This window comes from Passer montanus, unplaced genomic scaffold (genome assembly GCF_014805655.1).
Source record: "Passer montanus isolate IOZ18808 unplaced genomic scaffold, ASM1480565v1 scaffold81, whole genome shotgun sequence".
Classification (NCBI taxonomy): domain Eukaryota; kingdom Metazoa; phylum Chordata; class Aves; order Passeriformes; family Passeridae; genus Passer; species Passer montanus.
The window spans coordinates 306,612-334,039 of record NW_024373368.1 but is presented as its reverse complement, the minus strand read 5'-3'; the positions used below and the strand labels follow the sequence as shown (position 1 = coordinate 334,039).

Here is a 27,428-nt window from a genome sequence, read left to right as displayed (position 1 = left end):
GGGTATTCATGCAGGACAGAGTCGAGGTGAAGACCTTCATCCAACCAGCCCTGGGGAGCCCTGGCAGGAGCTCGGTTGCTCCAGTCTGTGCTGCTGATCTAAGGAGTTCTGATCCATGAGGGCAAACACAACTGCTATGTGTAGTGAGGAGGAGCTGAGGAGCAGCTCCTCTGTCTCCCCGTGCACTTCCATGCTCAAACACATCCCTCACTGATCCAGCAGTACCCCTCTGTTCTGTCAGCATTTGTCCATCAGATGCTTTTGCACTGGGACAGGGAGAGGGGCTTTGGCCCGTGGCAGAGGAGATGCTTTGCCAGCTGAGTTCCTGGTGCAGCAGCACTTTGGGCAGACCAGATGCTCCAGACCAGCAGCTGGAGGGTGGTGCCTGTTCAAACCATCATCCCAGTGCCTTCTCCTGTGCAGGAAGAGGGAGCAGCTCTCGTGGATCCCCAGGGAATGTGGGGCAGAGCATGTCAGGAGGAGGGATGGGGAGTGCTGGGCACTGCAGGTGTCTCCGAGGGTAGATGTGAAAGCGTTGCTTTGACCTTTAAAAGCAGCAGAGGATGAAGAGCACCTTGGGGGAAGGAACCTTGTCCCTGGAAGACACCCCCAGAAGGGCTCAAGACTCTCAAACCACCATGCAGTGGTCACATCTCCACCTTCAAAAGTCCCGGGAAAGCTCCGGTGGAGCATCAGGCTGTGTATCCAGGTGCGAGCAAAGGAGCCCCCCCGGCGGGCACAGGGTGGGAGGTGAGGCGAGGGCTGAGCTGGCCTGGCCGCCCACGCCAGGGGAGTGCCCGCGGCAGCCCCGGCTGATAACGCCGGGCAGATAAAAGAGGGAGGGACCGCGGGCCGGGAAGAGGCGGCGGATCGCAGGTGAGAGCCTGGCCCGGGCACAGGCGCTTTCTCTTGTGGAGAGTTTGTTTCTCTGCCGGGGGTGGGGCTGGGGAGCTGGGGCTGAGCCTGGGGCTGACCTCTGTGGTTCCCGCTGCTTCCACCCTCGCCTGGCACCGGGCGCGGCCGGAGCGCAGCAAGGAAGCGCCTGCAGCGCGGTGCTGCTGTGGCCAGGGGCTCCTCCACAGGACGGGGCTTAGCCGGGCATTTCAGGGTGCCTTTGAGGCAGACTCACGGGGTGCTCAACCCACAGCTCTGGGCTCATTCTGGGAGCTGATTGCTTGGACCAGCCTTGGGAGGTGAGTGGGTCAGCTTTGGGAAAAACATTCCAAACATCTATTTAAATGGCTATTAAATACTTCCCACTCCTTCTGCAGCCCATGTTAAAGGAACAGCTAGGTAATAACTGAATAAATTCCCATTAAAACACAAATATAAATGCCGTATTTTCTAATTATGGGGATAGAGTGATACCCAGTCATGGTTGGCTTCACTCTGGCGCTATTGAGGAACACAAACAGTTCACTCATAGTGATTTTTGTAGCAACATTCTAAATATTGAAGTATTATTTCCTCCAAATTTCTGGTGTAACTTTTAATCTGAATATCCTCAATCCCAGGCTAATCAGGAATAAGGAGAATACAGTCCTTATATGTTTTTATGTGACGTGACTACTTGCAAGGTCTTGGAACTTAAAGGCAGAGAAGCAGAGGTGTAGAGGACCTGCCGTGCTATCCTGGCTCTTCCCTCTCCCCCACCAGCTCTCCCTTGCACACTCTGTGTGCTGTGCTGGCAGCAGATGCTGGTCCCTTTGTCCTGGCCCCCGAAGTCCCAAGCAGCACGTTCCCACCAGTGCTGGCATTCCCTGAGACAGGAGGCTGCTCCTTTTCCACATGGCACTGACAGAACCTCTGAGGCAGTGCACTCCCTCCTGGAAGCGTTGCATTGGGCAGGGGATGCTCCATGAGCTCTCTTGACATGTGCCATCCTCCACCTTGGCACAGACCTTCCTGATATGTTCTTGGTCATCTTCATTTACACTTCTTTGCAGGGATGAAGGCAGAAACCTTCCTGGGGTTGCTGGTGATCCTCAGCCTGTTCCAGGCATCTGTGTCCTCTTCCTACGGTACTGTACTTCCCTCAGGCTTTGCAGATCAGGGGATTTTCTGAGGGGAAAAGATCAAGCTATGTCTACAAGAGACTGTCATTCAGCAACACAGCCCTGAAAAGGTGCCAGAAGGGGCACAGTTTGTACCTCCTGTGGCACCGATCTTTGCTCTTTCAGTTTTTTACCAGTTCACATCCTGCCTGATTCCTTAAAATGAGGTAAAGGAGATAAGTTCCCAGCACTGGACCATGCCATGGTCTCCCTCCCTGTGCCAGCACCTGAGAGAGCTACCAAGGCCTGTGGCATGTAGAGATGGGGCAGTCACTTCCCTTCTTCTAGCCCTGAATCACTGCTCCAAAACATATAGAGATCTCCATCTGTTAATTTACAATGTCAAATGTCAATTGACCTTGTAAATTAACAGATGTTAATTTACAATTTACAATGTCAAATCCTTATGAAAAGCACATGCCTGGCTTTTCATTTGTCTCAAATGGTGGTCCAGGCAATAATTTTTCTCATCAGGTTTGTCTAAGAGCTGAGCTGGGAAGATATTTAAAAGAAACTGGGGAGATTTGGGAGATATTTATTCCTTTGTGCTATTTTCTGAAGTTTTCCTCTTTCCCAGAAACTGTAGGAAAGTGCTGTCACTCAGAGAAGCCCTCAGAGCCTGTCCCCTTCCTTTCTGTGACCCACAGCCAGCAGGTGATGGAGATGAAATTCATTTTGGGAGCTCCCTCCAGGGCAGGAAGGAGAGCAGTGAAAATGGCAGGAGGTTGCAGGAAGGACTGGGGAAAGACACGGAGAAATGGGCTGCTTATAGAATCAGAGAATCCCAGAATAGTTTGGGCTGGAAGGGAGCTTAGAGTTCATCCCAATCCACCCCCTGCCATGGGCAGGGACACTTTCCACTATTCCAGGGTGCTCCAAGCCCCATCTGACCTGGCCTTGGACACTGCCACGGATGGGACAGCCACAGCTTCTCTGGACAACCTGTTCAAATGCTCTGCTGTGAAACGGCAGCACAGATGGTGCCTGCACCTCTCACTGTTTGGGGCTGTTTGAAGCCTCCACTGATGGAGGGATTCTCTTCATGCTCAGGAGAGACTCTCAAACTCCCCTGAGGAATATATTTATATGCAGATCTCTGGAGAGTGAGCAGCACTTGCCTCCAGCACTTCTGTGTCCAGTTCCCAGGTGGAGGAGGTGCAGGGATGCTCCCTGCCGGCACTCTCACCTCTGCTCCTCCCTTTCCCTGCTCAGATGTGCCGCTGGAGCTGTCGGACACGTCCCTGCTGAGCAGCGTGGCCGAGGCCCGGCAGCTGGTGGATGCCGCCTACAAGCGCACACGGGAGCGGTGAGAGCCGGGCTGGGTGTGGCACGTCCCCTGTCCCGGTACCTTGTCCCCTGTCCCTGTCCCCTGTCCCTGTCCTCTGTCTTCCCCCGCGTCTCCTTCTCCCCTCAGCACAGGGACAGCGGGGCGGGGGACTCCGGGAGCACAGCGGGCTGTCATTCAGCTTTTGTCTGCTCACTCTGATTTTACACCAGTCTGTCGGGTCACTGGGAGCTATGACTTCCTCCATCTCGGTTTTCAAAGAATCACAGAATCTTGGACTGGTTTGGGTTGGAAAGCTCATCTTGTTCCAGCCCCTGCCATGGACAGGGACACCTTCCACTATCTCAGGGTGCTCCAAGCCCCATCCAGCCTGGCCTTGGACACTTCCAGCTCCTCTTGGCACCCTGTGCCAGGGCATCCCACCTTCAAGCTGCACCTGATGCTATTGCTGGGCTCCGTTGCACCCCTCAGGCTGCTCTGAGCAGGAGCCCTGAGTTGAGACCAGCACAGGCTCCTGCTTATTTCCAGTGATTCCCTCCTGTGGATGCAGCAAACAGCTGGATGCTGCAGTGCGGACATTTTGTGGGACTCCCAGCCATGCTTTGGGAGTGTCCAGCTTCCTACCAGCCCATACCTGTCCTCTGCCAGCAGCCACAATCTGAATCCCCTCCCTGGCATGGGGACTCCTCCAGCAGAGAGGAGGCTCCAGCAGCTTTAGGACAGGGTGGCCTGGAGACATTTGAGGCCTCCGGACAGCGAGAGATACTGATGATCTGGATAACAGCTGAGCAAGGTTTGCCTCATAGATGTTATTTGCTTGCTGGCAGGTGGAGCTGGGCAGTTTCAGGGACTCCCTTCCTGCAAATCTCTCTGCTGCTCTGTGGAGGGTGCTAGGAGCAGCCCTGGCCTCTCCCAGTGACTCTCTTCAGCAGTTCAGACTTAGGACATGCCATGCCTGATGTTCAGGTGTACAACTGCAGCATCCCTGCCCCTGCTCCATTTCAGATTTTGGTTTCCTGTCCCTTGCAGCATAAAGAAGAACCTGCAGAACAATGCCTTGACCCCAGCAGAACTCCTGAGGTATTTCAAGCAGCCAGTGGGGGGGACACGAGTGGCTGTCCGGGCAGCAGATTATCTGCAGACCACTCTGAGCCTGCTCAAAGAGAAGCTGCAATGGGCTGTGAGGGGGGACTTCAACGTCACAGGTAGGATCCCCATCTCCTGGGAGGAAGGCAGAGGAGGAAGACACAGGGCTTGGTCACTGGGGCTTGGGAGGAGCAAAGGAAAGGGGGTTGTGTTGGGCTGTGACAAATCTTTCCTGTGTGGCTGCAGTGAAGCAAAGCTGAGTTATTTTTCTGTGCTCTTTTTCCATCTTAAATATTATTTGGGGGTTTTTCAGTTAGTGACTGTTTTGTGCACTTCCCTGGTTCCTTCTGCTGTATGGAGGTTCATGTTCCAATGGGTCAAAGCTTGGAGAGCTTTGGTAGATATTCTGCTGCTTGAGTAGGGAATGAGCAAACCCAGAGATGACTCCCAGCAGCTTGGCCCCAAGGAGGGCAGTTTTTCAGCACTGAAGTCACATCACAAACACAACACTGTCCAAACAGAGAATGGGGAGATGTGAGAGGACATTTCAGCATGTGTCTGGAGGAGCAATGTCCTCTGAGATGGAGTCAGGCAAGGCCAGGCTGCTGAGAGGAGGCAAATCAGGGCCAGTGAAAGGAACAGCTCAGGGACACACAGGTAGGACTCCTGCCCTATACATATGAACTCAGGGGGATCATGGAATGGTTGGGGTGGGAAGGGACCTTAAAGCCCATCCAGTGCCACCCCTGCCATGGGCAGGGACACCTTCCACTGTCCCAGGCTGCTCCAAGCCTCATCCAGCCTGGCCTCAAACACTTTACCAACATTACAGTAAAGCACTGGCAGGATAAGGCACATCATGGGGTGCTCTGGCTTTGCTCCGGGACAGGATGAGTTGGAAGGTGATGGCAGAACTGGCTGTGCAGAGCTCCAGCCTCTCCCTCCAGGACTGATGCTCCAGTACCATTACAGAGCCTTGCAAAGGCCACCTGGCTGCCACCTCTCGCCTACCTTAAAAAGCCCAGTGGCTTTTTAAACGATGCTGTGACCCGGACTGTTGGTGGCAGCAGTGACCAGGAAACCTCACAGGGCTGGGATGTAGATTGAGCAGTAAGAGCCAAGAAGGAGCATCTTTCCTGTGGAGACAGACTGGGAGAGCTGGGGGTCAGCCTGGAGAAGAGAAAGCTCTAGGGAGACATCAGAGCCCCTTCCAGTGGCTAAAAGGGCTTATAAAAAATAGGGAGGGACTTTTTACATGGATAGATAGTGACAGGAAAAGAGGGAATGGTTTTAAAGTAAAAGAGGAGAGATTTGGATTATATGTTAGGAGGAAATTGCTGGCTGGGAGTGTGCTGAGGCCTTGGCACAGGTTGTCCAGAGAAGCTGTGGCTGCCCCTTGGAAGTGTCCAAGGCCAGGCTGGAGCAACTTGGGAAGGTGTCCCTACCCTTGGCAGGGGGGTTGGAGCAAGATGGTCTTTAAGGTCTCTCCAACCCAAACCATTCCATGATTCTGTGATTCTGTTAGACTTTTCTTGTTAAACTCTGCCACTTAGCTTCCCTACGAAGGGAAATGTGCACAGCAAAACACAATGCCCTTGGTGAGCCCAGCCACAGGATGGTTCTTTTCCAGGCAGGTCCCAGCAGGGGCGACGCACACTGGGAGCTTCTTCCAAGGGGAAAAACTTGTAACAGCCCCTAGGATAGCTGTGACTGCATTTTATGGTGGAGATAAAAGGGAGAGGAGAGGAAGTGCCAATACTAGAAAACCATTCTGCTGCTGCATTTATAATCACATTATTTATAATGTGATTATAAATAAGATCTGACCATAGCTTTGCTGAGTTTGATGCTTTCCAAACCAGCAAAAGCATCTGCTGCTCAAAGAGCGTCTTCAGTATGTCTTTGAGCAGGAAGAGTTAAATGACAGCACATTGTGGTTGTGCAGATGATGCTAGGTACAGGAAAACCTGAGCAAACCCAGCAGGGCCAGTGTGTTCCTACATGGCTTTTTTTCTCCCTTATTCCCTGCCAGACTTGCTGACTCCAGCTCAGGTGGAGGTGATTTTCAAGGCCACTGGATGTGACCAGCAGGATAAGAAAATAAATTGTCCATCTTCTAGCTACAGAACCATTACTGGAGAGTGCAACAACAGGTGAGGGGCTATGTCAGCAGGAGGATGGATGGATGGATGGATGGATGGATGGATGGATGGATGGATGGATGGATGGGACAGGATGTGACGGATGGGAGAGGAGGAGAAGAAATGAACTCAAGTTGCACCAGGGAAGGCTTAGGTTGGACATCAAGAGGAATTTCTTCCTGGAAAGGGTGGTCAGGAATTGGAATTTCCCAAGGGGCCAGTGGAGTCCCCATTCCTGGAGGTGTCCAAGGAAGGACTGCATGTGGCACTCAGTCATCTGGGCTGGTAGGTTAACCTAAGTTATTCTATGGATGGATGTTGAGCATCCTCCATAAGTAGAACTAGACCCACTTCCACAGGGATGATTCACACAGGAACTTTGTTTTAGAGTTTCACACTCCAAGTATTTCCTAGTAATGCGTGGAGCTGTTAATTCCAATCCTGTTTGGAAGGTTCCTGGTGTTGTACCTGAACCAGCTCTTTGCCACAACAGGAGGAGCTCCATGTTGGGGACAGACTTTTTGTCTGGCCCTGCCCCTTGGCAGGGTCTCCAAGGGTTTCCTGACATAAATCCATACTGGGCATGATCTAGCCTTGCCCCACACTGTGTGGGAGGAAATCTGAGCATATAGGCTGTGAGAGCACCTCCTGCACGTCCAATGGGCTGGAATGGGGCATGTGGGAGACAAGGGAAATTGCTGAGCATGGGGTGTTTCATAGGGACAGTTCAGAAACATTGGCTGTAAAAGCAGAGCTGGGAAGCTCCTGGGAGCAGCTGAGGCAGAGGAAGGAGCTCAGACAGCTCTTCCTGCTCCAGGATGCTTTAGCCTTCAGGGGATTGTATAAGAACAAAGGAGAGAGACCTTCCTGCCTTCTTCCACTTCAGGGGAGGATGTGGGCTCTGGGATAAGGACAGGTCCATTACCTGATCCAGACCCGAGGCCCTGGGGAAGGTGGGCTCAGCTCTGCTCTGTTTCTCCACTGCCTGGGGCAGAGCTACACCCTCTGTGGGTGAGGCCACCACAGAAAACACTGTGGACATGCACTCCAAAGAAAGAATGTTAGTACTCTGATTAAGGTTTTAATGGTGCATTTGTCCTGCTTTAGGGCAAATTTGGGAGAGAACCTCCAAAGGAGTTTCCTCTGGAAAGGAGATTCAAGCGGCCCCTCCCCCAACCAGTTCGGGAAAATATTTCCTTGGAGAAAACTGGAAAAAAACTTTATTTAACAGGCAAAGCATTCACCAGCACAAAAGATGAACAATATTAAACAATAAAATCTCTTGCTGCTCCAAAGGAGATGACAAACTCAGAGCAGTCCCTCTGCAGTGCAGCTCGGCTCTCTCAGGCTCTGATCGGCCCCTCCGGCCTGGAAATGCCGCGGCCCAGGCCCGGCCCGGCGGCCACAGGCCGAGCTGCCCGTGCTCTGCCGGTGTTCAGGCCAGAGCAGGTTTGAACAGCTCCAAGGAAAAGAAAAACCACAGTCCAGGGAACTTCTCTGCCTCAGCTAGCTAAAAACTAACTAAAAAGCGAAGGAGAGCTCTGTCTTGCTGTCTCTCCATGCTGCAGACTGAAAACAAACCGCGCTTCTTCCTCCCCCCACTTCACTCTCAGAACCGATCTTAAAGGTGCACAATTTATTTCTGGGCTAAACAGATTAATGGGGATATGAGCACCATAAAGTCACTCTAGGATATCTAATCAAACTACAATCATAGAGTCACAGAATTGTTTGCATTGGAAGTGATTTTGAAAAGGTTTAAAGGTCATCTAGTCCAACCCCCTGCAATGGGCAGGGACGTCTTCATTAATGACCTTCAAAAAAATCACCCAGCACAGTAACCTCAAGTCCAAATCCCCCAATTTATGTTCAAGACCATAGGTAATTCCATTCCAAGGCTTTTCCATGGTGTTCAGCTTCCAACTTTGTTTTCCAGCCACAGTCTGAGGGCCTTTTTTCAGGCTGGATGGCATCAGGGGCACCTGTGTTCTTGCCTGGGAGAAGCTGAGAGTTGGGGCAGATTATTAAATATCTTTTCCAACCTTAACAATTCTGTTATTATCGTTGTTGTTGTTATTAATCCTGAGGTTTACTGATAGCACCAAACCTATGGAGCTGCAGCAGTTCCCCAACCATGGTGTGCTCCCATTCCAAGGTCCATGTTTCTCCATATCCACAAGCTCTTGGCTCCAACTGTTTGCTGTTTTTCCATTGCCTCTAACAGGAGGAATCCATCCCTAGGAGCTTCCAACAGAGCCCTGGCCAGGTGGCTGCCAGCAGAGTATGAGGATGGTGTGTCCGTGCCCCGCGGGTGGACAGAAGGAAAGCGTTTCTCTGGATTTCCCCTTCCACTGGTAAAGTTTGTAACAGTCTCAGAACACAGTGTCAGGTCTAGGGATTGTCAGTTCTAGTACAGACTGCAGGCATCAAAGGGCTCATCCACTAGTTGGAATTGTAGATCAAGTTGGAGGGGCTTAAATTCACCAGCTGCAGGTTGATGGTCTGAGAATATCCAGGGGGATCTATTAGGAATGTTTTCTAAGTCCCCTGCCTTCAGGAAAAGCAAAGGAAAATTAATCTGATTGCTGCAGAATCACAGGAAGAATACAGAATGACACAATGTGTTATTTTAAATTGAATGCATTGATTGCAAATTACTTTACTTACCTTTTTTTATTTTGTCTGTGGCAGTTGTTTTCTGAAAAGCAATTATGCCAGGGGATAAAGTGAGCCATATTCCCCAGAGGGAATCTCAGAACAAAAAGTGTATGACCAGAAATGCTATATGTGCTATGTGGGGGACCCTGGGTGGGTGAAGTGCAGGGTTGTGGCTCTCGTGGCACCTGGATGTGAGCAGGGACACTGTGAGGTGGCTTCTGGTCACTTGAGCGTGGTGCAATAACAGCTCTGATGAGAAGCTGGGGTTGTGTTCATGGATTTCTTGTACTTCCTAACCTTCCTCCACAGCACTGTGTCCACTTTTTCGGTAGTAATATATGGAGGTGGGGGAACTATGATTGCTGAGGAAGGGATGAGACGGGAGGAGGACTTCAAGATAATTTTCAGAAATTACCTGTGGCTATTTTTTCTACAGTTCTATTTAAAAAAAGATCTTTTAGAATTTGTTTTGTCTCCCTTTCCCAGGCTTGCTTAGCTATTTCCCTAAGTCCATCAAGGGACAGTCTTGGCCTGGAGGCTCAGAATCCTGCCTAGAGCCAGAGCAGCACTGTGCTCAGCAAAGGGCACTTGGGGATGGTGACACCTTCCTGCACAGACAGATTTGGGTTTTGGGTTTTTTTTGTTGGCAAAGCACAAAAAGTGCCTGGGGAATTTTTGCTGGTGACCCTGCAACCGGGTGCACCCATTCACATATGTCATTTCCCACCAATGTGTTTTGCTTCCACCCCTGCAGGTCCGACAAGTGTCCAACGAGATCGTCCGCTTCCCCCCAGAGCAGCTGCGGATGGATCAGCAGAGATCCCTCATGTTCATGCAGTGGGGCCAGTTTATTGACCACGACCTGGATTTCAGCCCAGAAACCCCAGCCAGAGTCCCCTTTGGTGGTGGGACAGACTGTGACACCAGCTGTGCCAAGAAGCCTCCCTGCTTTCCCATCCAGGTACAGGCAGCCTCCTGCTTCCAGGGGAGGAAGGAAGAGGGCATCTGCTTTCTGACCAGGAGATGTGGGTGGCTCTCACAGTCCTTGGCCATGTAGGAATATCCTCCCAGAACAGGCCAAGGAGGTCAGAGCACTCTGTGTGGTGGCAGTGCTGTGTTCCAGGAGCAGTCCCTGGGTTCAGGCACAGGCACAGACTTTGCCAGGTTTCCAGGCATTTGGCCATCTCCCTCAGCAATGTGTTTTTTCTTTGGGGCTGTTGTGCAAAGGAGCACGAGTGTTGCCTGGAAAACGGGAAATGGCATGGACAGGCACTGGGGAGAAGGAAAATCCATAGGACATAAGTGCTCTTTGCACGGGACAAGGGAGTGCTGAGATCTCTCAGGTTTGCCTGCGACATTATCAGGAGTTAGATCCTGGTCCCTGCTCCAGGAGATGACAGAATCACAGAATCATTGGGTTGGAAAAGCCCTCCAGGATCATCCAGTCCAAGCTGTGCCCGGTCCCCACCTTGTCCCTAGCCCAGAGCAATGAGTGCCACGTCCAGGCCTTCCTTGGACTCCTCCAGGGATGGGGATTCCTAACCTCCCTGGGCAGCCCCTGGAAATGCCTGAGCACCTTTTCTATGGGGAAATTCCTCCTGATGTCCACCCTTAGCCTCCCCTGGCCCAGCCTGAGGTCATTCCCTCTCTTTCTGTCCCTGTTCTCTGGGAGCAGAGCTCGACCCCCCTGGCTGTCCCCTCCTGTCAGGAGTTGTGCAGAGCAAGAAGGTTCCCCCTGAGCCTCCTTTTCTCCAAATCATGTCCATCTCCCTGGGAGTTGTGCAGAGCAAGAAGGTTCCCCCTGAGCCAAATCATGTCCCTCTCCCTACTGCAGCCCTGCTCTCTCACCTTTGAAATTCTGCTGCAGCTCTGGCTCCTACATGTCCTCCTAAATCTTCTCAAGAAAAATTATGATGGGATAGAACATCACTGAGTGTTTCCCTGACATACATTTGAGAGTGCTGGAAGGAAAGGTCACAAATTCTGGATGACAATTCTCTGTGGTGTAGATATGGAGATAAGAAAACTGAGCGTTCAAGATGTAATCAAATATATTTATTTTCAGGAGAAATACTTTAGGAATCCATAGGACTTTAGGCTCCAAGCTGTTTGGGACTTGGACTCCTAAAGCAGCATCTCTGCTGTCAATCTGACTCTTCATCTCAAGATTTACGCTGGAGGCTTATGCCCTGTGAGAGGCCTCCTGCCTAACTCCATCCTCTGAGCCATTGATGAATTTTCCTTTTCTCTATCTGCAGATCCCACCCAACGACCCCCGAATCACCAACAGGAGGGATTGCCTCCCTTTCTTCCGCTCAGCTGCCGCCTGCGCGCGGGGCAGGGTGGTGCGGGAGCAGATCAACGCGCTGACCTCGTTCCTGGACGGCAGCGTCGTGTACGGCAGCGAGGTGGCCGTGGCCGAGCGGCTGCGGGACCGGAGCAGCCAGAGGGGCCTCCTGGCTGTCAACCACAACTTCACGGACAGGGGCAGGGCGTACATGCCTTTTGGTCCCATGAGGAAGGAGCCCTGCCTCAAGGCCAGCGGGGCAGCTCGAATCCCTTGTTTTCTTGCGGGTGAGTTGGGTGCTTGCACCCCAAACCCGTAATCTGGAGCAGACAATTCCACCAGCTGCAGCTCACTTCTTTAGTTGTTTGTTTTCCTTATTTAAAGAGAAAATTGAATGGGGCAAACCATGAAAGACTGAGACAGGTTGTGGTAGGTAGGAGGAAGGTCTTCACCCTCTCCAAGTTTTGTTTGTGAGGATAAACCTGGAGTGAAGGTGTCTCGTCCATGCTCAGCAACTCTGGAGCAGGGCCCAGAGTGACTTAGGAACCGGTGCCATGGTAGAGTCAAGCAGGCACAGCAATGGCAGCCTGGCCTGGAGGCAATGGCTGGTCTGTACTTGTCCTTCCATGGCTATCTCCATCCCAGCGGGATGGGAACAGATGTGTAACTACTGTGCTGGGTCACAGCAGGAAATGTTTGCATGTCCCTGCTGCACTGTGAGAGGAGCTCAGATCCCAGCTGGAATGAGGATGAGGCCAATACCAGACCAAGGTGGCCTTTTAAGGTGTGTTCCCACCACTGTGAAGGCTGAGGGAGTACTGGGAGTACTTTCCACAAACCTGTGGGACCCCAGAGATGGATACTTCTGATATACCTCATGAATTAGAGTCTCCCTGGCCTATTTCTTTTGGAGAGCAGGACTTCCCAGCTGGCTCCTGCTGGTACCAGGCTGCTTGTGGAAGTGCTGGAGAAAGCTTAAGGGCACAACAGATCTCATCAGCTGTGGAGCTGCTTTCTATTCCCTTGACTGGTTTCATATGTGGCTGAAGTTCCTCTGAACATCCCCATAGTCCTTGGAATCCATCAGCTCTCTCCTTTAAAGCTCATGGTGTCTCAAACTCTCTCCAGGCTCTCACAGCATTCCACCTGTCCCATGTGTTACTCCAGGTCTTCACCTGCTCCCCCAGTTCTGTGCAGGTCTCTCCTTGGTGAGGACCATGCGGGCTCTGTGGCCAAAGGCAGGTGCCCTGTGAGAAGCAGAGCGGGCAGGAGTATCAGATAACTTCCCAGGAGGGGCCTCTGGCCCCTGTGGACTCTCAGCAAGGAGCAGTTCCTGTTCCATGGCTGGAACAGACCATCAATTCTTTTATAGTCATCAGTTCAGGCTGCTTCGGAAGCGCCTTTGAAAATTCAGTGTCTTATTTGTGACTTTTCCGGTCCCTGTGAACTGGGGGAGTTTCACATGTGCAGTTGCCTCCCAGGGTTCAACATTTCCTCCCAGAGTTCTGTTGGAAGCTCTGGCTGGATGCATTCTGCTCAGGGAAAGCTCACAGTGCTGCATTTGTTCCTCCTTCCGCAGTCCCTCACAGGCAGCCTTTGAGAGTGGATGAAAAGGGCTCTGTGCCAAGTGCAGGAGCAAATCCCTCTATTTGCTGTGGGACAAGGGGACTAAATACAACATATTTACTTTTGTCTGAGTGCTTGCCTATGCTCTCATCACCTGCTTGCTCTTGCGTTTCCTGCCCCAGATGTTTGAAGAAGGATTTGCTATTTTATTGTGATGCTGTTTGTTATTTATTCCTCCAAGTTGACTCATTTTTATTTTCCTTTTACTCCCCAGAGAGCCTGTTTGTGACTGTCACCTTGCTTTGGCCACAGTTTCGACTTGTTTGAAGGAGACCTGCTGAGTTTCAGAGCTTCCTTAGCCATCTTGACTTCCCTTTGCCCATTTGCATTTTTCTCTCAAGCTGTGACACCAAACATCTCTGATATGGGAGGCTGGAGAACACCTAGTTGTATTTAACTTTTTAAGTTAATGCTCCCAGCCCTTCACTGAAACTTTCCCCACCTCTCTGTGAGTCTCAGCAGAGCTGGGACAGCACCTGGCTTTTGCTGACCCAGCAGAAAGTGAGCTTTTGCCTGGTGCTGTCCAATCCTTCGTTTCCCTCTTCTCCTCTGTGTTTCTTACCCACTTTCTTCACAACACAAATATTGAGACATCTAAAAATTCCTCTGTGTGTGCTTCCCAATGTGACTTTCCCACTCCAGTGTCGTATGTGCCCCTCCCAGGTGACACCCGTGCCAGTGAGATGCTGGAGCTGGCCTGCATGCACACACTCTTTGTGCGGGAGCACAACCGCCTGGCTGGAAAGCTGAGGAGCCTCAATCCCCACTGGAATGATGAGAGGCTCTACCAGGAGGCACGAAAGATCCTGGGAGCCATGATCCAGGTACCAGCCACCATCCCACCTGTCCTGGCTCTGCGTGCAGTCTCACAGGGTTCATATGTTGGATTTTACTAGTGCAGGATGGCTAAAGGGTGCAGGATCCTGGGGTGAAAGGACCAAATTCTTTCCTCCAGCCCCTTTTGATCAAAGCAAAATCACACAGAGATACCTGAAATGACGAGCACAGAGGGGTCCCCCTGAATGTACCTCTACTGTTAAATTTACAAAGTGTTTGATGAGGTTTTTAATGGCACATTTTTGTTTCAGAAACAGACAGAAAAGTTAGAGGAAAAGCTTTTCTAACTGGTGTTTTGTACCTGATAAAAATGGTACTGGAAATTTGGATTAAAATTCCTTGGGTTATGAATCCCCTCCTCTCAATGATTCCCTGCCCATGGCAGGGATTGATCTTAAAGGTCCCTTCCAACCCACACCATTCTTAGATTCTATGAAGAAGCCCCAGGTGCTGGTGGAGCCAATCATGGTGTCTCCTTGGGATGGGGCTGCACCCTTTGGCCACCCCACACAAGCTTGACTAGCTTGACACACTACCCCAGACTTGACACTGAATGGGATCCTGGGGTCACACAAGCACCTCTGTGATTGGGAGGGACCTCCCAAAGTCTCTTGTCCAGCCTCCAATTTGGAGTAGGAATGGCCTCAAAGCCAGATGAGGTTTTACAGTTGGCAGAAAAGCCTGGATCCTATGAGAGAAAGGGACATGGGGTTCCCAAAGGCACTGCACCTCCTTTGAAGCCTGTCTTCTGAGCTGGTTTAACAAAAATAAAAAGCAGGAATATCAAAATGTTTATGTTTTTATGTTGTCAATTTAAATGTTATTGTATTGTTGAAAAAACATGCTGGGCAAGGCAAACACTCAAAAGATTACAGAAAAAGCAGCATCTCCATCATTGTGTTTACATTAATGGTTTCATGCAGTATTCAGACAATTAATCCATTTTCTCCTACTGACACAGAATTTGATTTTTCTTTTTTAAAATATATTGTGCTGCCTCCTCAATATCCCAGAGAGACATGAGAGCAGGCCTGGAAATCTCTTCTGTGGGAGGACGCAGGGAGCTGCCCGTGGGTGGAGCTACCCCCATTATCTGCTGATGTTATCTTTGCTATCTGAGGCACGAAGGGTGCAGTTCTGCCTGTCTGATGGGAGTGGTGTGGTGACAAGGAGCCAATATTTGGGAGGATTTGGCAGGCTTTTATCTTCACAAAATCACAGAACCAATTAGATTAGAAAAGACTCCTGAGATCATTGAGTCCAACCTATTATTATGTTGCTCTGACCTGCCAGAGTGTTGTGGCAGAGAGAGCATGAAAATCAACTTTGCTTCCACAGCAACTGATGGCCAAGACATTAACAGTTCACCCTTTCCTTGTTTCCCCATAGATCATAACCTACAGGGACTACCTGCCTCTCCTGTTGGGATGCAGGTTCCACAGGCTCATTCCTCGCTACCGGGGCTACAACGAGTCTGTGGATTCCCGGATATCCAATGTCTTCACCTTGGCTTTTCGCTTTGCTCATGCCTCAGTCCCTCCAACCGTTGGCCGCTTAGATGAATATTACAGACCCATAACTCCTGAAATTCAGCTCAGAACCTCCTTCTTTGCTGTCTGGAGAATCATTCAAGAAGGTAAATCCTTTTCTGCAGTGTGGGCTTATTTCATTCATCCTTTCTGCCCTCTCTGGATGAACTCCTGCTTCAGCCAAATTTAAAAGCATTTTGTGTTCAATGTACTAAATGGCCTTTACTACCAGCCAGAGTTGTCCCAACAGAGCTGTCCCCTGTAGACAAGGGCAGCCCATCTTGTTCCAAAATGGTCTGATCACTTAATTGCTGTGGCCTCCAAGAACATTATTCAAAGCATTTTCTTCTTAATTCTTTGAGTGCAGGGAAATTGATTCTCATGTAGTAGAAGCTCATAATTAAATATGAGCTGTGCTCACCTCTCTGGGGCCTCTTAGCCACACACTGTCCTCTGTGCCCTGCTCATATGTCCCTGCTTCAGGTGGAATTGATCCCAGTTTCCCTGTGCCACCTCTGCAGGTGGGATTGATCCCTATCTCCGGAGCCTCATGGCCAACCAGGCCAAGCTGATGACGCAGCAGCAAATGGTGGTGGGGGAGCTCCGGGACCGGCTCTTTGAGCAGGTTGAAAGGATTGGGTTTGATTTAGCTGCACTCAACATGCAGCGCAGCCGAGATCATGGCCTTCCAGGTAAGTCAGTTGTGGGAGCAGAGCTTACAAAGAAAAACAAGTAGAAATCAGGCATTTTTGTGATTAAATATTTAGAAGTTTCTCCAGCCCATGCTTGGCTGAAATTACTCAGGAGATGGATTCAGTGATCCTTATACAACTCTCCCAATACAGGATATTCAGTGATTCTATGATGCTCTTTCCCAAACTTTTTCCTTGTTTCTGAACAACCACGGGTAAGTGGGTGGAGGTTGAGCACTGAAGGCAAAGCCTGGCTGAAGCTGCATGAGAGATGTGGAGGCAGAAGAACACGAGGCATTGCACAGACCAGAGCTTGGTGTTCAGTGACTGACTCATTTCTATTGTCCAAGTGAAAAAAATGGTAAAATAGTTCAGCAACAAGTTTGCAGGAGTGGAATTAGGGCTGTAAGTCCCCTGTGACTTCTCTGCAACCATCTGTAGTGGTCCAGCCCAGCCACACACGACTGGAAGAGCAGATTCCAATATGTTAAGAATATCTCATCATAATTTCTCTACTAAATCTGTGTCCCAGAGAAAAAAAAACAACCAAGCATGTCAGCACCACTCTCAAAGCTCTGCAAGGTGCCAAACCACTGTAATGGCATTGCAAGATAGTCTTGAGAAATAGATTGTTGATAGCACTTCAGAGCTGGCTCCTGAGTGTGTCCTTGCCCAACAGTGTCATTATGATGAGGTAAGAGCCCAGAGCTGCTGTGTCAGCAACATCCCAAGAGATGCAATAGGGCTCCTGTTTGAAACTGGAATGAAAACTGAGATGGATCCATGGGTTTTAAGCCCAGTCAGAGGCTTTGCAGTACATCCAGGGGAATCATCAGCTCACTTTGGCAGAGATTGTTCTGCCTTAGCCACAACATAAGGTTGTGATTTTTCCATGCTTTATTGAGGACCACCATTATGCAGACCTGATCAGATCCACAAATCCTGGTTTTCCAGACCTGACATGATGGGAGTGGCATGTATTTCTAGTGGATTTGGGTTTAGCTTTAGGTCTCAACCCACCTATGAGTGCTGTACTCCCTTATATTAGATATCCATGAAGGTGGTGATGGCTTAGCAAGGTAAAAAACCCTCCCTAATTAATTTTCTGATTAAGCAAATTCTCAGTGTCCTGGAATTGTTTGATAATGGTGTCATCTAGGCACCATATGCTGTGTCTTTTTCTTCCAATGCTCCCTGTTTTTTAGACATAAGACAGTAGGTTTGGAATGGATATCAGGAAAAAAAAATTCCTGTGAGGTTGGTGAGGCCCTGGCACAGGTTGCCCAGAGAAGCTGTGGCTGCCCCATCACTCAAGTGCTCAAGACCAGGCTGAAGGGGGCTTGGAGCACTCTGGGATAGTGGAAGGTGTCCCTGCCATGGCAGTGGGTGGAACGGGATGAACTTGGTTATCCCTTCCAATCCAAATTGTTCCATGATTCCATGACATCTTGCTTACAGCAGAGGTGTTTGCTGCTGCATCATCTCATCTCCTCCACTAAGATGCAGAATTATGACCAGTTGTGGCACAGTGGATTTTTGGCCGTTTGCAGTCCAGAAAAATTAGTCCAGCTGGCCAAGTCTGGTGGCTGAAGTAACTTGAGCTGTGTGGAGTGGGTGGCTTGTCCCCATGGCTGGACAGGGACCAGCTGTGGAGAAGCACTTGGTCATTCTCCTGTTGTACAGAGAGAGGGGCTGCCAACATCTTGTCCAGGTTCACTTTCAGTGAAGGCAACATCAGTTGCATCCCTGCCGAGTGGAGCAGAACATTGCTGGTGGTACAACTCCCACCTGCAAAGATATGACTCTTCAAAAACAGGCAGGGGGAGTTGGCTGTGGAGGAGTGGAAAGTCAGTAGCACTAACAGAAATATAGAAAAATGTTTTAAACATTTTTGTGCCCTACTGGTGTCCCAGGTTTGGGAAAGAGAAGGAAAAATCTTTCCAGGAGGGGGTAGCGCATCACTGCTCTATCTGCTCTGACATTCAACTACTTGCAGGTTACAACTCCTGGAGAAAATTCTGTGGGCTCTCGCAGCCCTCTGGAGTGAAGTCACTTGGGCGTGTGTTGAGGAATCGGAACCTGGCAAGGAAATTCCTGAAGCTCTATGGGACACCGAAGAATATTGACATCTGGATTGGGGCCCTTGCAGAGCCCTTTGTGACAGGAGGCCGAGTGGGGCCTCTCATGGCCTGTCTCATTGGCACCCAGTTCAGGAACATTCGTGATGGAGACAGGTAAGAGGGGAGCTGGATATCCCAACCCCAGAGTACAGGGAGTGTGGAGTTTATGCAGATTTCTTCACACAGATCTGAAAACTGCTCCAGTTGTTTATTGCCTTTTTTTTTTTTTTTTTTTTTTGGCAGTACTCCTTCAAAAGTTTCATTCTCTTTGTAGTCACATTCTTATTCCCTGTCTGATGGTTGAGATCCTGGGCTGAGATCCCTTCCCAGCAAAGTGATATCTCAAATTTCTTCTTCCCTCCTCCAGTTCTGAACTGGAACCCTCTGCTCTTACATGTGGCAGGGTTTGATCTTTGCTTGTGATGGATGTGGTGGGTTGGGATTTTCTCATCAGCCAAAATCACTTCAGCAGTGATGAGGTTTCAGCACACCTGAATTCTTCCACCTCCTCCTTGAGGTTGCTCAGGGGCTTCAAGTGCAGCAGTGAGTTACATTCCCCATTTTAAGCTGGATTTCTAAAGCAAGATCCCTGTACCTGCCAACAATATTGCCTGAAAATGGGATCACAACCCATGTTTCTGGGAAACAGTTCTGCTGAGAAAGACTTAGGACGAGCTCAAACTCCAGGATGTGGAGCTTAGGGTCAGTCTGTTGCACATCTAGAAATCCTCTTTTTATGGCAGGAATCAAACCCTTTTCTAAAAAGTTGAGTAATTACAGGGCTTGTTCCAACACGGCACTCATTTGGCTGTAACCACAGCCTGTGCACAGTCTGTGCAGCCTTTCCTATTTGAAAGAGGGTACCTGTGCCTCATCTGAGGACAATTAATTCAATTGCAGCTTTGTTACCTGTCCATGGCCAGATGAAAAGCAAGGTAATTGTGGAAATCCTTAAAATCAGAGGGTTTGGGAAAGCTGCAGAAGGCAGGCCTCAGAGACAGCAGAACTGTGATTGGAGCTAAGCAGTAGTCGTAAGATTTCTCAGCAGAATAATTATATAAGAAGTAGAAAAGTAAGGACAAATAGAACAATGGTCTGTCTATTAACACATGTCTAGAGTAACTCCCTAAGCTGCAGAAGATTCTATCTTGTGAGATATTAGGGAGTTCTAAGCTTAATAATGGAGCTCTGTGCACTGTGTTTTAAGGCTTACAAGCAGGTATTGTATTCCAAACAAGCAAGTATAGTTTAACCAAAGGTACATGTGCTTATAGCAGTTGGATGGAACTACTGTCAATATGCTTTTGCTCTGTGTGATTGGTCAAAAAACTTATAAAGTAAGTTGTAACATTAAGTTCTTTGTCTGCTGCTGGGAAGGTGAGCTGCTGGCATCTTCCCATTGTCATAACCATGTAATGAGGCTGATGCTGGAAAATAAACAGCTTGAGACTCCTTCCCCAGCAGTCCCATCCCATTTGTGATTTGTACAGAGACCCTGACTGCTGATAAATGGTGCTCAGTGTGAGGATTGAGCCCACAGTCTTCAGATTATGAGACTGACAATTATCCAATTGTCAAGTCAGGGCTCTTGATTTAAATAATAGACATTCTAATTTGTTCTTGGCAGAAGAAATTTGTGTTAATGGGAATTAACGTGGTGGGAGTCATCAATATGAAGAAGGCAGAAGGCGAAAATCTGCTGTTTCTTCTTTCTCCTTCAGGTTTTGGTGGCAGAACTCTGGGGTTTTCACTCCTCGCCAGCGCTGTTCACTGGCCAAAATCTCCTTGTCACGAATAATATGTGACAATACCCACATCACTAAAGTATCAAGGAATATCTTCCAGGCTAACAGATACCCCCATGGCTTTGTGAGCTGCAGTCAGATCCCAAAGCTGGACCTCAGACCCTGGAAGTCAAAGAGCACCGAGGAGCAAGGTACGGTCTGCAATCTGCAGCAGGTCCTGCCTGCAGACCCCTGAGAAAGCCAGACCCTAGGGCTTAAACCTGAGCTGCCTAACACGGGGCTGGACCTGTGTGCCAGGTACAGCTTTAGATGCTCCAGTTCACTAGGTGTATTTAGAGTGTCTCCTACAAAATGCAGATTTTCTGGCAGACCAAGCCAAGTGCCCTGTTCTGGGAATTTTTTCTAACAAGGAAAGGCTGAGGGAGCTGGGGCTGCTCAGGCTGGAGAGGAGCCCCAGCTGAGAGGGGCCCTCAGCCCTGGCTGTCCCTGTGTGCAGGGAGGGCAGAGCAGGGCCCAGGCTCTGCTCCAGGCCCAGCAGTGGCACCAGAGCCACGGGCAGGGCCGGAGCCCAGGAGCTGCCCCTGCCCAGGAGGCAGAACTTCTGCCCTGGGCACTGCCCAGCCCTGAACAGGCTGCCCAGGGAGGGGCTGGAGTCTCCTCAGCGGGGATCCTGCAGAGCCCTCTGGGCACAATGCTGTGCCCTGTGCTCTGGGATGGCCCTGCCTGAGCTGGGAGCTGGCACCAGGGACCCTCTGTGGTCCCCTCCTGCCTGAACCATTCTGGAATTCTAGGATTTTTTTCTGATTAATAGACTTTCCATTTAGTTCTTCACTATTGATGCCAGGGTTTCCTCCATGGGAAACAATGCCCAGACTGGGAAGGCTGCTTTCTCTATCTGCCAAGATGTTGTTTGTCAGCACATCCTTGTAAGGCCAAAAGTAACTCAGCATTTGAAAATTAATTCCCAGTCTATGGAAGGGTTTCTGGTTTTGATCTCTGCTTGTACCATTGTCACCTATTTTTACACTATTTCTCTCACCTGCCTTCAAGATTTGTAAAATTCTTGAGGTCTAACTCCTTCCAAAATGTCCCTGAAATCCTTGGGAAGTAGATGTAGGGAAGAGTGGCTCTCCCTGGAGAAGGGCAAGCTGTTCCAGTGTCTTTTCCAAACAAAACATCCTTCCTTTCCCCTAACAGTCAGGTCCTGGCACACTCTCATAATACCAGGTTTTGATCCCTCCTTTTCAGTCTAACCCGTGGAAACAAATCCCACAATGTATCAGGGGGATATGGCAGGTGCTTTTCTGTTAACACAATGCTTTTTATCTCTTCTAGAAAAAGATTCTGGTGACTTTAAATGCTGAATGTTGAGGATTTCCCAGATGTCCAGACTTGGGAAGCTGCTGAGGTGGATTATTAATTTTTACTGTGTTTATGCTTTCACTGCCTGCAATGTTTGGGCATGGTTCTGCCATTTGCTCAGCTTGATTTGAATGGAGCCTTTACAGTGGGATCAGTGGGATGCAACCCAGGAATAAAAGAACTTAATGAAGAGATAGCCCAGATCTGGGAAATCACTCAGGATCACAAAGCCAAGTGAAATAAATTGTCCAGAGGCTAGTCCCAAATCTCACCAGCTGCTGGCTTAGGCCATGGAACCACACAATGCTTCACCAGGATTTACTGTCAAACACATGTTTTGGACCTTCCTTTTAAATTTTTCAACCCCCAAAGAATGATCAAGGCATTGGAATAACAGTAGATTTTTGTTCTCAATTTTTTTTTTCATAAACAAATCCATCAATTTCCAGAGAAAATGCAGGATGCCTCTGAGAGAAGAAGAAATAGTTGTCCTGCAACCCCAAACACACTGTCCTAAAATGCTCTGTGTCGGGTTTTGCTCCAACATGGAAGGAAGAAATCTGCCACATGGATGAGAGTTTTCTCACTATTCTTTCCCATAGTCCAGAATGCCCAAAACATCCTCTGATGTGACAGTAACCTATGACAAGTTATTCCTGAGGCCTGGCATGAGCCAGAGTGACTCAGCACTGGCCTGTAGAGCTGGTGGGATGTGGCCTGGCAAAGATAAAAACAATCTGAACATACAAGAAAGTAATAACTACTCTGCTCTCAATCCAGCTTTTTCCCTTTTCCTGAAAGGGATCAAACCCACTTTCTCCTCCCTCTGTAGCCTGCTATATTCCTGTTATTGCTTAATAAATTGCAATTTTGGGCTGAGGCCAAAATGTTCTTTACATTTCATAAAAGGTACAGCAACCACACATGAGTGGAGGATGGTGGTAGGTTTTCTGTGGGAATATTGGGAAAGGGCAGTTCCAGAAGTTGTCTGTTGTTAATGAAAGAAGGTATTTCTTGCTGAAGCCTCTGACCCCAACTCCTGTGTGGTGCAGAGCTATGAAAGTCAGCACTGATGGGTGGGAGGTATTGACTGGGGTGTCCCAGTCTCTCCAGCTCTGGTTTGCCACTCCTGGTTGTCTAATTGTGACATAGCCCTGTGTCTGCTCAGCCCATCTGGGACAGAGTATCATTCATTACCTGTTGACTTCAGCAGTTCTCCTCTGGGGGAGGATATGACTGGCTCAAAATCACCCACAACCCCTCTGTGTGCACTGAGCACAAAAAAATCACTGAGCTGATTTTTTTTTTTTTTTCTTTTTAGCCAAGCTGAAATTTGGATAATTTGACTTACTTTATCAACTTGATCAAACATATACAATGTTGGTACAGCAACATGGGGACTGTCCACAGGGTGCTTGGTGTGTGCCTGCCTTGGCCAGTGGAGCTCCTGAAGTGGGGGCTGCCTCCTGCAGCAGCTAGGATGGGATGGTTTGCTCTGATCAGCCTCTGCTGCTGGTTTCAGAAGGGTAGCTCTCTCTCCCAGCTCTGTTGAGGCCTCATTCCCTTTCTTTCCCACCAGCAGCCTCCCCCAGCCGTTTCAGTCAGACCTGGATGTCCGTCCCAAGTTCATCCTGTCAGGTTCTTCTCCCGGTGTCAGCTACATTTTTCCTCAGTGGATGCCCACCAAGGTGGTCAGTGGGCTGCAGCACATGGGGTGCAGAGACAGGCTGAGAAAGCTGTATCTGCTCCGTCTGGAGAATGAGAGTGGGAGCCATTTGTGTCTCTCTGAGGAGTAGCTGTGAAGGTGGACAGTTCCCAGAGGCTCACAGGGAAATGACCAGAGGTAACAGATGCAGGTTACAACAAAGGAAGTAACCTTTAGACAAAGACAAACATTATTCCCTGTGATAGTGCTGTGATGCAGACACAGGGATGAGAGAAATCTTGGGTATTCTTCCAAACTGTCTAGGCCTAGAGCAAGCTCTCTGGATTTTCAGTTAACCCTGCTGTGAGCAGCTGGTTGATCAAACCTCCTGGTGTCCTTCTCCACTTCAATTTTCCTGTGATTTACAGTGATAAACTGTTGTACTTCCTAGCCAGAGTTCATCTGGCTGGGCTCTAAGCTATCCCATGTATGCAAGTCTTGCAGCTCAGGCTGTTCCATGCTGTTGCATTCTTTTCTGTCAGGCCTGTCTTGATACCACAGAATCTTGATGAGCCAGAACACCTTTTCTTGTAAAAACTCTTCTCTTGTCATTACAAGCACTTCCAGCCATGCCTTAGCTCATAAATTGGTCTCTGAAGTGAATCTGTGCCTTGTAAAACTGAGGGTTATATAGATTCATCATGGAGCTGCAGCCAGAGCATCATAAACAGTTTCCTCAGTCTAGATGACCTTTGTCTAGTATATTTATTCTGGAATCCCTCTGAAAGTTTTAATATCAATGTTAATGCCTTTAAGTGAGAATAAGGGATAAACTCCCTTTTGACCTGTTCACATTTTGGAGGCTGGTGACTGATGCTGTCCTTGGCCAGACCCAGCACTGCCCTTTGATAACTTATCATAGAAACATGGAATATCCTGAGTTGGAAAGTCCAACTTCTGGCCCTGCAGAGACTCCCCAGCAATCCCACCCTGTGCCTGAGAGCATTGCCCAAACACTCCGGGAACTCTGGCAGCCTTGGGGCCATGTCCATTTCCTGAGGAGCCTGTTCAGTGCCCCAGCACCCTCTGGGGGAAGAACCTTTCCTGATATCCAACCAAACACCCCAACACAGCTCCAGTTGTTCCTTTGGGTCCTGTTCCTGATTGCCAGAGAGAAGAGATTGGTGTCTGTCCCTCTGCTTGTTCCAATCCATTTCAGAGTGGATATTTATGCCAGCAATTTTCAGTGGGAATCACTCCCATTTCAAAATCCAGTCTCATATTTTGTGTTGGAACCATTGCTTTGCATTTGGAAGTCAGTTGTGATCTTCAGCTTCACCAACACCTCTCTCACACATTGCTGTGCTGACAACAGTCCATCCTCTTCTGAGCCTTCATGTGGTGAATAAGACAATTTTCTTGGCCTTTTCCCACCACATTTTCTCAAAGGATCACTTTCCCTGCCTCCCCTCTCTCTCTTCTGGCCAATATATGGCTGAGCAGATCTGGGGAGTGGGGGAGTAAGTAAAACTTGGTGACAAAAGCTCATGGTGTGACCAAGTCCCTTGTCTCCCTATCTCAGACTCACTTAAATTGATTCAGGTCCTGGAAAAGGTGCAAAGACCCAGGGGCAGAAGGGAGTCAACTGGGCATGGACACACTTGGTCTGGAGACTAGGATCTTTATTAGAGCTGGATTTTCTGAAAACACCTTGCAGGTTAGGCAAGAGCCAACTGCTTCTGAAATGGGAGCAGGATGGATCCAGGTGCTGGGGATCCTTGCAACAGGAGAAAATTACAGCTGTGGACTTTGGTATCTGTGGGTTTGGAGCCTGAATGTTGCGCTAGATCTGAGCTGCCTGTCTGTCCATGGTGAATTGGGAATGTCCTTGGCTTTCTCCATATTCATCAGAGACACTAATCAGCTGTTGGAATCAAAGACCTCCTTACTCTGCACAACTCCCTGACAGAAGGGGGCAGCCAGGGGGAATGTGGGCTCTGATCCCAGGGAACAGGGACAGGAGGAGAGGGAATGGCCTCAACTTACACCAGGGGAGGTTCAGGTTGGACATCAGGAGGAATTTCTTCTTGGAAAGAGTTGTCAGACACTGGAAGGGGCTGCCCAGGACAGTGGTGGAGTCCCCATCACCTGGAGGTGTCCAAAGAAGGACTGGACATGGCACTCAGTGCCCTGGGCTGGTGACAAGGTAGGGGGACCAGTCACAGGTTGGACTCAATGATCCTGGAGGTATTTTCCAACCTCAATGTTTCTGTGAAGTCATTGAAAATTGCTGACAGTGACTTAAAAGAATCCTTTTCAGTGGTTTGTGAGCTGTTGGGTGTTGCAGTGTGTTTTCTTAGTTTTATAGGTAATGCTTACTGTTCGATTTGTGATTTTGCAATCCCCTTATGCCACTCCCAAGTTTTAAGCCCCCACCTTCCCAGTTGTTAATCCCTCCCATTCCTGCCCTTTTTCCCCCGAATCCCCCTTGCTCCCCACTCCTACTGGATGTAAATTGTCCCCTCAACCTGCCCTCTCTTCTGGAGAATCCCCTGTCTATTTTGTGTCCTTTGGAACCCTATTAGTTTATCCAAGTTATTTGTCTCCCTAGTGCTCCTTTATTGGTTCTAGTGAAAAATACCCCGCCTTCAACCCCCCACAAACCATACCCCTATTGGTTTGCTACCCTAAACCCCTCCTCCCGAGTGAGGTATCAAAGCTCTTGCTAGCCCCAAGTCTTGGTCTTGGGTGCTAATCATGAAATAAAGCCACCCCCATTTCACCCCAAGGCCCGTGCTGCTGCCTTTGTTCCTGTGCCGAACCACCGCTGGTGGCTGGGCTTCAGCGGAGCTTGCAAGGGGGTGTGTCACACCCCACTGTCACCTAGCCAGGACATAGTCCTCACCGCGACACTTGGGAACCTGCAGACTTCCTTGTACCGGATATTCTGGGTGGGTTTCTATGTGCAGAGTTGTGTCAAAGGTTTCTTCTACAGCAGGAGACTCACAACAGCACCCTGGTTTGGAAACCACTGCTATTAGTGCAGGACAGCCATTCCACTCCTTTCACTGGCATTACATTTTAGGAACCTCTTTCTGGTACGTCAGGATGAACCAGTTGTGAATCAAATTAACCTTCTCCCAGTTGCAAAAGGCCACAATTTTGTACAGATGAGGTAGAGGAAAGGTTGGCAGACATAGAAAAGGAGCTGTTTGCTGGATCAAATCCTGGAGAAGCAGAATGAAGCCATGGTTTTTCTCTAAGCACTGGCTCCCCAGGGACCTGGTCTCTACAAGCACCAGTTCAGAGGGTCCCAGTGTGCACACATGGGGCTCTTGTAGTGTCCATGTGCTGGTGCAGGGACAGTTCAGATACTGTGGAGAAGCTCTTTGCTTTAATTGCCTCTCCTGTGGTTGCAGAGAAGCCTTGGGAGAGCTGAGAGGTGAGGCTGCAGTCACATCTCTTCAGTTTTCCAATGAAAATCAGGAGAAGGGTTTGTGGCTAAGCCAGAGGACCAGGGAGAACAAGCAATGCCATTCTATATAATTATGTCTTTCCTCAGTTTCTTCAGGAGGTATCATTGAGTCTTGCCCATTTTACTGTTCTTAAGGATTTGACTTTGGTCTTTAGGTTTTAGATGATGATCATTGTGGTTTTATGGGTCCTTGGGCTATTCCCTTTTGATAATCTGCAGCTCTCAGACCTGGCTGGAATTGAGAGTCATTGCTCTTTTGAAGTGCCAGCTGCTACAGCAAGGCCTGGTGGGCAGATGATGAATCATGAAACATTTGTTTTTCAGCCCAGTTATTCTGGCTGCTGCAAGTTCCTTTTCACGCAGTTGTTTTAGGAGATGAAATGCAGTTGGAGCAGTTCCAGGTTATACCTGCATTTTCCTGATTTACTCCTTGCTTATGCAGATGCTGTCTGAACATGCACCTGCCTCTTGCCAGAAAAACATTGGGAGTCACTGTTCTTGCTTTATCTTTTTGTCTAGACTTGTGGCACTTTTCCCACTTTTCCCACTGTGCATGCAGAACGTCCAGCTGCTCAGCTTGGTCCCTCCAGTACCTGGATGTGTAGCGCAGGGTCTGACTGATCAGATCACTGTTTTTCTCTTTCTCCCCTCAAAATACTGATTTCTGATTTCCTGGACATCTTGCAGCTAGCTCACTTGGTGAAGATCAATGTTTGCACAAAGTGAGACAGCCTGGGGTCTTAGAATCATGGTATCAGGGAATGGTTTGGGCTGGAATGGACTTAAATATCATCCAGTTCCACCCCTGCCAGATGGGCAGGGACATCTTCCACTATCCCAGGTTGCTCCACGGCCCAACCTGGTACTGGACACTTCCAGAGATAAG

At 49.2% G+C, this 27,428-nt stretch overlaps 1 protein-coding gene across 2 annotated transcripts; it reads left to right on the top strand.

Annotated features, from left to right (window-relative positions):
• The first annotated feature begins 872 nt into the window (after positions 1–872).
• Positions 873–21,770, top strand: LOC120513448 (eosinophil peroxidase-like). Of its 2 annotated transcripts, XM_039732910.1 has the most exons (14): positions 873–876; positions 1,947–2,021; positions 3,267–3,360; positions 4,369–4,544; positions 6,458–6,578; positions 8,791–8,920; positions 9,979–10,185; positions 11,483–11,798; positions 13,801–13,961; positions 15,364–15,610; positions 16,025–16,195; positions 18,192–18,429; positions 20,037–20,251; positions 21,396–21,770. In XM_039732910.1, exons 2-14 carry the CDS (start codon positions 1,949–1,951, stop codon positions 21,422–21,424), a joined length of 2,178 nt encoding a protein of 725 aa, XP_039588844.1. In that variant the 5' UTR covers positions 873–876; positions 1,947–1,948; the 3' UTR covers positions 21,425–21,770. The 2 variants fall into 2 exon arrangements, with proteins under 2 accessions (XP_039588844.1, XP_039588845.1); XM_039732911.1 differs by lacking the exons at positions 873–876; positions 4,369–4,544 and having other exon boundaries at positions 1,956–2,021.
• The last annotated feature ends 5,658 nt before the right edge of the window (positions 21,771–27,428 follow it).